At 41.1% G+C, this 13,369-nt stretch overlaps 1 protein-coding gene across 1 annotated transcript in view; it reads left to right on the forward strand.

Moving 5' to 3' along the window:
- Positions 1–13,369, forward strand: part of GALNT17 (polypeptide N-acetylgalactosaminyltransferase 17) — a gene marked incomplete at its 5' end in the record, with an annotated part of 307,617 nt that overhangs the window by 261,203 nt on the left and 33,045 nt on the right. The window contains one exon of the mRNA XM_081333857.1: positions 12,056–12,241. Coding sequence (XP_081189983.1) covers positions 12,056–12,241 — 186 coding nt within the window. The remainder of the gene's footprint in view (positions 1–12,055; positions 12,242–13,369) is intronic.

Below are 13,369 nucleotides of genomic sequence, written 5' to 3' on the forward strand. Positions count from 1 at the left end.
TCAGACTTCTGTGGTTCAGTTAATGTAACCTTACAATTAAATTACAGGTAGTATATCCGGGTGTGCTTCTAGTCTGGATTATTTCAAGACGTGCCTATAACTTTACTCTTTTAATTTTCTTCCATCTGTTATTTGGAAGAAGGGAAATGCAAAATGGAAAACACAGAAAGGGGGAGGTGTATACATTTCATTTTCAGCGCATTAAGAAGGATTCAGACAAACAAGAACAGTTTTAGAGAAAGACAGAAAGAGAATCAAGATATTGAGGCAAGCAGTTAGGTTTAACCTTGAGCAGACTGGAGGGCATATAACAGCACTCTTTGAACAGGATCCAATCTGAGTCAGTCACAGGGATCAGAGCTTTCGGATTTGTGCTGGAGCCCATCCTCATGTTCTTTTGCTCAACCTGCTACAGTTTCTCTGCATCCTTTTTCAAATATCATGACCAGAACTAGGATCAGAACCAAACAGGTAGTCCTTGACTTACAACCTTTCATCTAGTGACCATTTGAAGTTACAACGGCACTGAAAAAGTGACTTATGATTGTTTTGCACACTTAGGATTGTTGCAGCATTTCCCCCATAGTCACGTGATCAAAATTCGAATGCTTGACAACTTATGATGATTGTTGTTTCCCAGGTCATGTGATCACTGCTGACAAGCAAAGTCAATGGGGAAGCCAGATTTACTTTACAACCATGTTATTAACAACTGCAGTGATTGACTGAACAACTGCGGCAAGAAGGGTCATAAAATGGGGCAATAGTCGCTCGACAACTGTCTTGCATTGGTTTCAATTGTGGTCGTAATTCGAGGATTACCTATATTGCTTCCTGGGAGCTGAAAACTAGACTTCTGTCGATCCAGCCAAAAAGTACAGTTGCTTCATTTGCAATTACATCATCAGTTACTAGTCCGCGGCCTTTTTCTCAAACCCCATTTACTAACCCATCTGATGTCTGTGCATTTCACTTTTCTTCTGTCAGTGAAGAACTTTGCACCTCCTTCTGTAAAAATGTCCTTCTGTTCTTCCTCCTCATTTCTGTATTCTATCTGGGTCATTTGCAATGTTATTTCTGTCTTGGGTGGTGTGAGCTGTTCCTCCCAATTTTATATCATCTGCAGGTCTGTTAAGTATTCACTCCATCTTTGACATATCCATTTGCCTGCTCACACTGATGGGGTTATCCATTATCTCTGACACTCTTCCCCCCCTCCCTATTCTGCATTCCCCCCCCTCCTCTGTCCTTTCCATTTCTTAAACTGACTTCCATCTTCTCTTCTGATGCTGATGCTTTTCTGTCTGGTGATGCTGGCAGGCAGAAGAATTTGCTTTTCTAAGAGGTCTCAATAGATTATTTGCACACACACACACACACACACACACACACACACACACACAAACTTTTCAAATTAGGCCAATGGTTGTAGGCCCTCGTGGTAGCTGACAGAAGGGACAAATCATCACCTGGATGAAAGGTTTGGTGAGAATTTAGAGCTTGTGCTTCATGACAAGAAATTATCCTTTTGAGCGTGGAAGAAGATGAAATTCTCATTTAAGGAGCTGCAAAAAATAGTCTCTCATTTCTGTGCTTATTCCTCCCCAGCTCTATCTATTTCTTCAATTTAGGGTGCTATAAAATTAATTAGCTAACTAATTAACAACAATAACAAAAGCCTTCAAAGGTCTTAGTTCCTATTCTTAGGATTTTCTAGGAGAAAATGTGTTTGTGCAGAAGGGTGGTGGGTAGGAAATAGATCTCTCTTTTTTCCCAAGGACAGACCATTTTGTAATATTCTTAGTGATAAAAAGGAGAGTAGAATGTACATGTCAGCCTTGAACATTGTGGTTAGAGTAACCTGTCCTAATGAATTAAATCTATACCCAGCTTTATCCCGACCACATTAGCCACTACATAAATGGCCATAGGCTAGAAAGATGGGAGATACAATTCACTGTTATTGTAGACAGGGTGGAATTTTTAATATTTGAAGATACATATTTAATATCATCTTTCTCAAAATCTTACTTTCTTGGAGATTTGTATGTAGACTTACTTTGCTCCTACAGCTGGATTGGGGTAGAAAGTCTCAAAAAAATTCTTTTTGATTATTTTTATTTATGAAGATAAGATAAGATAAGATAAGATAAGATAAGATAAGATAAGATAAGATAAGATAAGATAAGATAAGATAAGATAAGATAACATTTATTGTCATTTTTTTTTACTGTGGGCACAACGGCACACATCAAAAATGAAATTTAGTTGCCCGCTCTCAAAGTGGAACACATACATGACACACACCTAAACCATACTGTATACATATATGTATAAACCCACACCCCTACATATACATAACAAATAAATATTAAATACTGTCCATCTTGAAAACTGGCATTTACAGTATTTCTGGTTTTCAGCAAAAACACTCCACAGCAAACAACGAGTTTGCTTAATGACTGAAGATTCGTTTAACAGCCATTGGAAGCATCACTGCTTCAGACAGGAAGGTGGGGCAGAGAGTGGTGAGGATGGCAGAAAAGATTATTGCCAGTTCCCTCCCTTCTATACAGGACATATAAGCGTTGCTTGAGCAGTGTCCATAGGATTATCTGGGACGCTACACATCCTCTTCATGTCCTGTTTTCCTTGTTACCTTCTGGGTGGAGGCTTCATGATATCCGAAGCAGAACATCCAGATTCAGTTACAGTTTTGTTCCATACAGTGATAACCTTGTGAACTCTCAAGCTTCCTCTTTCCGCTATATATTTAAGATAGGCAGTGATTAATATTTATATGTATGTGTATGTAAGGGTATAGGCCACGGGTCGGCAACCCGCGGCTCCGGAGCCGCATGCGGCTCTTTGAGCCGTCTCTTGCGGCTCCCAGCCGCCTGGTGCGTGCGCACCTCTTCGGACGGGCAGTGGTGCGCGCGCACCTCCCCAAATGGGCAGAGGTGCGTGCGTACCTCTGCGCGAACGGGCAGCGGCACCGCTCTTTGAGAAAGCTGCAGCGGCCCGTCTGCAAAGCTGCCACTTTTGGCAGCTTTGCAGACGGGCCGCGGCAGCTTTCTCAAAGGGCGGCGCCACTGCCCATTCCGAGAGGTGCGCGCACACCTCTCTGAACGGCCGGAGGTGCGCGTGCACCCCCCAAACCTTTGGAGAGGTGCGCGCGTACCTCCGCGCGAACGGGCAGTGGCGCCGCTCTTTGAGAAAGCTGCCGCGGCCCGTCTGCAAAGCTGCCGAAAGCGGGCAACCGGGAACCGGTTCCATCTCACTTTAAAAAAAATGGCAACCGCGCGCGTCCACGCATGCGCAAGAAAAAAGCTTTTGCGCATGCGCAAAACGTTTTTTGCGCATGTGCATGCATGGACGCACGCATGCGGCTCCCACTTTTTTTATTCTGTGATGGAACCGGTTCCCAGTGGCTCTTTTCCTTTTTCAGGTTGCCGACCCCTGGTATAGGCATATACATATGTTGTATATAGTATGATTATATGTGTGTTATGTATTTGTACACTTTTGAGAGCAGGCAACATAATTTCATTTTTAATGTATGCCAGTGTGCCCACAGTAAAAAAAAATGACAGTAAAGATTATCTTATTCATGAATCACTTAACATCTGCCACAAAAAAAATAGTAAAATCCTGATTTAGGACCATCACAATTTATGACTGAAGTGGGCAAGCTCCATTATGTTCATAAGTCAAGGAGTACCTGTACACCATGGGTGTCAAACTGCCAGCCCGCGGGCCGGTTGCATCATGCGGAGGCTGCGCCCACTCCAGCTCCAGCAATGCAAAAAAAGTCACAGTACGTCATGACACGTCTCGTGACGTGGCAAGTTTAACACCCGTGCTGTACACCATCACATGTATAGGTCTGATGTGAACAGTTGAACTTTATTGAACCCTCAGTTCCTCCTCCTTCTCCTCCCCTTTATAACATTCATGTTATCTGTCCAGTCACTTCTGCATTTGATTTCATGCATATCTGAGGCCATGTAATTGTCAAAGTCAGCTTGGCTGTATTTGTTCTTGCTTGGTCTTATCTTCCCTCAACACACCTTGAGGCCAAGTCCTTTGGGATCCAAAGGTGAGTTCTTTATTTCTGCTTTGTAGATAAAGGAATGACATTATTTCTTAGGAAGGAATGGGATAAAACACGGGCTTGGATGCAGTGTGTAATCCTGAAAATCCTTCCCCCACCTCAAGATACACAGCTTCCAAATGCAACACCGCACATCTGTAAGAAAACTAAGTTCAGAAGCTTTCTTGTCAGCCCCTTCTACTTTCTCCTGGAGCTTCTTCTAAGATAGGAAGTTGCAAGGCAGTTGTACAGCTTTGCTCTATTATTGCAGTTCAACTCTTTAAAAAACTTCAATAGGAGAGACAACACTATAAGAGCCCTATGTCCATACCTGGTAGCAAGAGAGACGGAAAGAAGTGGGGGAGAGTGTGGAGAGAAATGAACGTTAGGGAAGAGAAAATTGGTAGGGGAGATAAATTGGAGGGGTGAAATAGCCAGTGTGTGTTTTTGTGTAAGTGTTAGGCCCCAAATTAATTAAGATTCTTCCAAGCTAAGTTCTTTATTGTTTCACACCGGCTGTCTTTGCCCACTTTCTCTCACACATAATATCTAGGCTTAGTTGCCTCTTATTTCTCTGGAATGTAGCCCCTCCCTCCTGCAAATCCACCTCCTTACTATATTCCATAACCATATACAGATAGTCCTCAACTTATGACCACAATTGAGCCCAAAATTTCTGTTACTAAGTTATGTTACCCCATTTTATGACTTTTCTTGCCACAGTTGTTGAGTTAATCATTGCAGGTGTTAAGTTAGTAAGTTAGGGATCTGGCTTCCCCATTGACTTTGCCTGTCAGAAGGGCTCAAAAGATGATGACGTTACCCTGGGACATTACAACTGTTATAAGTATGAACCAATTGTCAAACATCTGAATTTTGATCATGTGAGCATGGAGATGCTACAATGGTCATAAGTGTGAAAAGCAGTCATGTCACTTTTTCCAGTGCCGTCGTAACTTTGAATGGTCACTAAATGAACTGTGGTAAGTCGAGGACCACCTACATATGCACATGTGTATACATGGATCCTCTTCAGAATATTTTGCTCAAACCCCCTCCATTCTGACCATATCACAGAACACAGTTTTATTTCCACGTTGTTACAAGCAAACCTTTCATAATGCTGCAAATCACACTTACATGGACAAAAATAATGGTGTTGTTGTGTCTTGGGATATTCTAGGTGAGGAAAAATGATGATTTTCCCCTGTTGTGTCTAGAGATGTGTCTAGAGGTGTAGAGATTGGAGAGGTGTAAATCAGGGGTCTGGCTGAAGAATTCTGGGAGTTAAAGTCAACAAGTCTTAAAGTTGCCAAGGTTGAGGACCCCTGGTGTAAATGATCCACAATTCCATTGGTGCTTCAGTTTGAAAAGTCACATCAGTCCAGTTGGAATTTTGCTTTTGATTCAGACAATCCAGTTCAGATTTACGAGTCAGTTCCAAGAGTTCTGTTCTGACTGGGGTATGTAGTTTTTCAATTCAATCTGGAGTTGTCTGATTCAATTTAATTTTTCAACTCAGTCTAGAACTTTGATTTGGCCAAGATTATTACATGGACTGAATCACTTTCTAACAGAAGTTCTGAAATGAATATTGGCCCAGCTATAGTGGAGCAGCTTGTCACGTCTATTGGGCTAATCAGTAAAGGGATCAAAGCTACTTGAAGGTGTGACGTTCAGTGATTACTTCTGAAGGTTCAGAGATAAGCATCTAGGAGGCTAAAGGATTTGAGATCAATCAAAGAAAGAATGGTGGAAATTTGTGGCTGTTTTTCTATGCTTGAGAAGATGAGATTAAGGGATGCTATGAGAGCTGTCTTAAAACATCTGAAGGGCTGTCAGCTCAAAGAAAGGGCAGATTTATTTTCTATTGTTCATTTGTTCAGAATTAAAGGATGGGCACCACAGGGGAACAGATTTGGGGTAACATCAAGCAAAGTTCTATAATGACAGCAGCTGTTCAGCAGTGGGACAATGCATTTTCTTTTGGATGAGGGTTAATAGAGCCACATGGTGCCTGATTTGATTTCCAAAAGGGCAATTTAGAGCATAAAACCTGTGATGGAATATATGGCTGAAGAAGGTGATAAGGGAAATGTCAGCAATGGCACTGCATATTCCCAGGGAAGAGGTGGCACAGTCCTGAACTGGATGGGGAAGGGAGGAAAAATTATCCAGGGTAGCCAAACTCTAGAATTTCCCAGGATATATCTGTTAGATGAATGTCAAGCATGGGAAAATCAGACGTCCAGGCAGTTCAAATAAATGTAAAGGTTTAGTGCAAACCTATGCATTCCACAAGAATCTGAACTATTAACAGTCAAATCAAATTGTAGGTAGGTAACAGTCAATGGAATTCAAAGTGCCTGGACTTAGATCTCTTGTGGGCACAAAGGGACTTGAGACTAATGATTCATTTGACCCTTCCGTCAGGCTCACCTGGTATCTCCTACAGTGAGAAGCCTATAGCTATAATCTGGTGAGATTTTGTCTACTAGGTGTGAGCAGATTCTTTGTAACTGGACTCAGTTAGATTTCACTGGAGACTGGGGCCTGACACACCTGTTGGCAACACCTTAGAGCACTCATGCCCTTGTCTATTTGTTCATGAATCTGAAGAATTGTACAGCCCTAGAATTTAAGCAGGGGTACATCTTACTTTGTAAGTCCCTCATTGAACAGGAGGTCTGACTGGGTCTCAGGAATGCCATGTTAGCTTTTGTGCATTCTGATCATGTACTACTGAGATTGATTTCTTCTCTTTTTTCATCCCCTCTGGGTAAGTAACTAAACAAGGTACTTGGTGTTGCAATGAAAACGTGGCACTTTATATACTTGCATAAGAGGTCTCAGTGCAAGTAGAAAAAGAGAATCCCTTTTGGTGATGAATGGCAAAGTGATCTATTGTGATCACAGGAGACATTACAGACGAAAGGAAGCTGGATGCTGGATCCAGGCTGCTAAAATTTCTCTCAGGACCAAGGAGAGCTCCTGAGATCTCCCAAATGTACACAAGACAACTTCTTTCTTTCTTTCTTTCTTTCTTTCTTTCTTTCTTTCTTTCTTTCTTTCTTTCTTTCTTTCTTTCTTTCTTTCTTTCTTTCTTTCTTTCTTTCTTTCTTTCTTTCTTTTTGTGAGCAGACAGCAGAAACTGATGTTTTTGAGTTCACTTGCAATCAGCTGGGAGTTGTGAGATTTCATCGTGCTCAGAGTTGTTAACATAGCCTTTTTATGGACTCAAGATTCGACCATACCTCATCTTTTTAATCCCTTTGGGTTTTATTTATAATACTGTACTTATTTGTTAAAGATTGAGAAACATTCATAATCACAAGTTTGGCATTATTTGGTTGAGGTCTTCAATCCATTTAGAAAGAAAGTAACTAAATCTGTTAGTAGGGATTTTTTTAAAAAATATTCAGCAAGAATAGTATTGATTTTAGAAAGTTTTAAAAAGACTAAGGGTTAGTTGGATTTGAATTAATGAAGGCCTTTGATGTTAATTAAAAGGATGGTTTCTTGTGGGAAAATTTGTTTTGTTCATATTTAAACTAAAAAGATGACTTTGAAGGTTCAATACTTGAGGGCACCAGATGGCATCCCTAAAAGAATTGTTTGCTATTTAGGTATAAGAGGTTTTCAAGTTATTTAACTCTATAATGAAACTAAAATGTGCTATTGAAAAGGAAGAAGCCTTGTTGAATAAAACTGAAGTGATTTTAAGGAGGATTTAAGAATTATAACCCACAAGAAAGAGATGGGAATAATGGATCTACAAATGTAATTTGCTGGTTATTTAAAAGCACAGAAGGGATTTGCTGGAGTTAATATATTGGGACTACAGAAGGACTTTGACAAAGATGATAAGAAAGAGATAAAGAAGAGATAAAGAAACTATGAGAAGCAGATGTTAGAACTTCTTTTGTGGGACTTAAAGATCACTGGGAAAAAGAGGACAAATACTACACTGATTTATTTGATCATGGCTAAAATAATGGGCTGTTATTTCTGGTGATGTCTTTTTTACTGAGATTGGATAATGATCGTTATTTATAGTAATGTTTACTTGGGGTATTGGATATAATTTGTAATACTTATGTTGTTTTTTCAGATAAATAATGGGTTGCTATTTCTGGTGATATTTAATGGTTTATTTTGATTGGGAATGGATAATGAATTGGGCTGTGATTATTTAAAGAGGGGGGTTAGGGGGGATTTATTTTAGTGGGAATGGAGATATAAATACTTAAGGTGTTATTTTTGATAACCTTTACTGGGCTTTTGCTGATAAATAAGAAGACATGAAGATTTAGAGATGGGCTTATAGAAAATTGGCTGAGCTACGGAATGCAGAAATGTTTGATTGTATTTTAAGAGATGTGATAATTTATGATGTGTATAATACTTGCTGGGGTGAGGGAGAAATTTCTTTTTTCTATTTTTTCTTAGATTTTATTTTTAATTTTACCCTTATTATTTTCATAACTATTTCAAAGTGGCAAACATACCTAATACTCTTTCCTCCTCCTATTTCCCCCACAATAACAACCTAGTGAAGTGAGCTGGGCAGAGAGAGAGAGAGAGAGAGAGAGAGAGAGAGAGAGAGAGAGAGAGAGAGAGAGAGAGAGAGAGAGAGAGAGAGAGAGAGAGAGAGAGAGAGAGAGAGAGAGAGAGAGAGAGAGAGAGAGAGAGAGAGAAATTGGCCCAGAGTCATCCAGCAGGTTTTCTCAGGGGTAGGCAACCTTGGCTCTTTTATGATTCGTGGACTTCAACTCCCAGAATTCCTGAGTTAGTTATGCTGACTCAGGAATTCTGGGAGTTGAAGTCCACGAGTCATAAAAGAGCCGAGGTTGCCTACCCCTCTCCTAGTTTCTAGTTCTTCTTCTTATATGTCCAGATCAAACTTTAGATTGCCAAAATGAAGCCACCTTCTTGGCTTTGGCTTTGTCCAAAAATAAGTGAGTGCAATGTTTCTGATAGTAAGTGATGTACCAGAAATGGGCTGGGCTCTCAGTCTCTCCGGATTCACACAGTGTATTGTTATCCACTGTTGTTGTTGTTAGCTGCGAAGTCGTGTCCGACCCATCGCGACCCTATGGACAACATTCCTCCAGGCCTTCCTGTCCTCTACCATCTTCTGGAGACCATTTAAGCTCACGCCTACCGCTTCAGTGACTCCATCCAGCCACCTCATTCTCTGTCATCCCCTTCTTCTATTGCCCTCGATCTTTCCCAGCATTAGGCTCTTCTCCAGTGAGTCCTTCCTTCTCATTAGGTGGCCAAAGTATTTGAGTTTTAGCTTCAGGATCTGGCCTTCTAAAGAGCAGTCAGGATTGATCTCCTCTAGGACTGACCGGTTTGATCGCCTTGCAGTCCAAGGGACTCGCAGGAGTCTTCTCCAGCACCATAGTTCAAAGGCCTCAATTTTTTGGCGCTCAGCCTTTCTTATGGTCCAACTTTCACTGCCATACATTGCAACTGGGAAGACCATAGCCTTGACTATACGCACTTTTGTTGACAGGGTGATGTCTCTGCTTTTTAGTGTGCTGTCTAGATTTGCCATGGCTTTCCTCCCCAGGAGCAAACGTCTTTTAATTTCTTGGCTACAGTCCCCATCTGCAGTGATCTTGGAGCCCAGGAAAATAAAATCTGTCACTACTTCCATTTCTTCCCCATCTATTTGCCAGGAATTGAGAGGGCCAGATGCCATGATCTTGGTTTTCTTAATGTTAAGTTTCAACCCAAGTTTTGCACTCTCCTTCTTCACCCGCAACAAGAGGCTCTTTAGTTCTTCTTCACTTTCTGCCATTAGAGTGGTATCATCTGCGTATCTTAGGTTGTTGATATTTCTTCCGGCAATCTTAATTCCAACTTTTGATTCATCTAGCCCTGCCTTTCTCATGATGTGCTTTGCATATAAGTTAAATAGGCAGGGCAACAGTATACAGCCTTGCCGGACTCCTTTCCCAATTTTGAACCAATCAGTGGTTCCGTGTCCAGTTCTCACTGTTGCTTCTTGACCCGCATATAGGTTTCTCAAGAGACAAATAAGATGGTCTGGTACTCCCATCTCTTTAAGAACTTGCCACAGTATGTTATGATCCACACAATCAAAGGCTTTAGCATAGTCAATGAAGCAGAAGTAGATGTTTTTCTGGAACTCCCTAGCTTTCTCCATGATCCAGCGTAAGTTAGCAATTTTATCTCTAGTTCCTCTGCCTCTTCGAAATCCTGCCTGTACTTCTGGTAGTTCTCGATCCACATACTGCTGAAGTCTAGCTTGTAGGATTTTAAGCATGACTTTACTAGCATGAGAAATGAGTGCAATGGTGCGATAGTTTGAACATTCTTTGGCACTGCCTTTCTTTGGAATTGGAATTGGAATTGTTATCCACTAACAGCCTCCAATTGAGCATATTAGTCTTACACGTAGGCACTCCAATCCTCAGACTATTCAGGGAGGGTATTATAAGGGAGGCCAGATCCTTCAGCCATGTCCTCCTTTAATGTTATTCCTTGCTCAGCGGTCTCCTTCCTCCATCTTTTAATTCTGTTTTGCTCTTGCATACCCTGAAGAATGTTTGTTCTTGCCATAAAGCTTTTTCCTGGATCTGGGGCACATGGCATACTGTATGTCCATTCAGAGGATGGCAAGGATCATTTTCTTGCTTAGTTCTCTAGGTGTCGGCTGCTACTTTTCTCCTTCTCTTAGGTGGGGCAATGCCCACGAGAGGTTGCAAGTTCTCAGTTGGTGTAGGTTAGAGGCATCCTGTCACTAAATGTACTGCTTCATTGAGGGCAATGACAACTTGTTTTGCATGTGCAGAAGCACCCCACACTGGAGCAGGATTGAAGGAAAGGCCGAAAGAGCCCCTCTCCTAAAATTGTAATCTCTGTAGAGAATTATTATTATTATTATTATTATTATTATTATTATTATTATTATTATTATTATTATTATTATTATTATTATTATTATTATTATTATTATTTGCAGACCAACAGCATGCTCTTCTACAGAGACAGGGCCAAAACTGATGTGCGCAACATGGATGGCTGAGTTCATATATGTAGTCTATCATTTCCCGGATGATACCGTTTCTTAAGCTGACTTTGGATTTAGTGTTGAGACAATGCTGTTTAAAAGAGAGTGTCTTGTTGAGTGGTACACACTGTGGTACTTCAGTGTTGGACAGTGCTGTAATTGGTTCCCTTGCCACATAACTTCCAACTTTTCCCTTGCACCTCGATTTCGAAGTTGGAAAGCACCCACTTACGTCTTGTTTGGGTTGGGACTCAAATGGTTGATGGTATAATATTGTCCTAATTCCTCAGGTGCTACCGTAAGTTTCCCAGCTGTCCAGTGGTGGGATGCAAATATGTGAACAACCGGTTCTCTGTGTGGATGCCACTTCCGGAAGTCCATTCTGGGCCTGGGCAACAAAAAATTAGCTACTGGTTCTTATATTTCTCTACTACATTGTTGTATTGGCTTCAAATAACAAAAAAATAACAACAACAACAACAACGATGATGATGATATGATGATGATGATGATGATGATGATGATGATGATGATGATGATGATGTTGAAAGGGACCTTGGAGGTCTTCTAATCCAACTCTCTGCTCAGGCAGAAAACCCTATACCATTGTTTAATATCATCCTTAATAAAATTATTGAAAATGGTTGGGGAAAAAAGCAATGCAAGTACAAAGGAACAGAGCTTAGGCAGGAAGTCACCATACATATTTGTCCTTTTTGTGCCATCGTGGCTTGCTGGGTACACCTCATTTACATTGAGTAATGCAAAGCTTCCAGATATCCTAGGGAAATAAAATGGATCTGAAAGGTACCACCTTGGAGGATAGTCATAGTGGTTAGCATGTGTGTGAATATGGGGTGTTTCCAGGTTACTGACTTCCTGTTGTTGTCTTTTCTCCCTTGTCTCAATCTTTCTAGGTATGGCTGTGTGGTGGCAGCATGGAGGTTCTCCCTTGCTCTCGAGTGGCCCACATTGAGCGCAAGAAAAAGCCGTACAACAATAACATTGGCTTTTACACCAAGAGGAACGCACTGCGGGTGGCTGAGGTGTGGATGGATGATTACAAGTCCCATGTATACATTGCATGGAACCTGCCATTGGAGGTGAATCAATATACATAGGTCTCCATCATCTGCCTTTTCTCCTAATGTCCTTGATGTGAATCTGTGGGGGATTGTGCTTATATCAGAGGAACTTTCAGCCTTTTGTAGACATCCTATTCATACAAACACACGCACTACATAAACCACACAGCCGATCCTAACATACAAAGAGGCTGGAGAAATCTAATTTCCCCTCTCTTGAGTTACTTCTACTCTAGATCTCTGCTTTTTTCCCCTTTTTTATGAGAGGGAGGAGACTTTGACCTTCCCTTCATCACAAGATGCTAATCTGCTTGCTTTCAACATGTCAAATACTGCAAAGAAAGTGTGATCTTTCATCCAGACAGAAAAAAATATATGTCCCAAGCCTTAGCTCATACTAAGAGAAACTAGGCTGATTTTTCTTTTTCTTTCTCTTCTATGTTTACATTCGTAATAGTAAGGGAAAAGAGGAAAAATGAGGAGGAACAGAGATGGAACTTTCCAAACTTGGTTATTATGGTACTGAAGTAACTTTGGAAGCTCGCAAATAAGATCACAACAATGCCAGGGACTTCATATGGACCAAATTCTAGGAACTGTGATAGGGTGGGAAATAAACTTCAGGTTAATTTCAGATTTGCCTTTTTTATTTGGACTACATAATTTCCATATGAACATTTTAATGAACCTGTAGGAGATGACCAGGGGGAGCCGAAGGGTAGGGTCAAACACATCATCTGTTTGGAATCTATACCCTCATAAGGGACCTAGGTCCCACCCCCTTGAAATCTATTGATTCTTATCTGGCGCCCATTCTTGTGTACAGGTTGCATGGAATTAACTTGCAATACTTTTTGATCTCAGTCCTGGTTTCTTGCAGCTGGCAGAACCCACTTGAGTGCCAGTTTGCTCCCAGTTTAATTGGAAAGTTCCATTTTTGACAGGGATGAGCAATGTGACCCCACTGGCCATATGTGACCCACGCCCATTCATATAGATGCTGGAGCCCAAGCTAGTTCATACCAGTGAATTTGGGTGGCTGAAATTGTTTACTCTCAGCCTCCCAAGGATGCTAAAATGATTATGTTAAGTCTCTGAAAGGCTTCATAACAGTGTCTTATTTTAAATACGCCTCAAGGCTCCCCA

Source organism: Vipera berus, assembly GCF_964194415.1.
Source record: "Vipera berus genome assembly, chromosome: 1".
NCBI lineage: Eukaryota > Metazoa > Chordata > Lepidosauria > Squamata > Viperidae > Vipera > Vipera berus.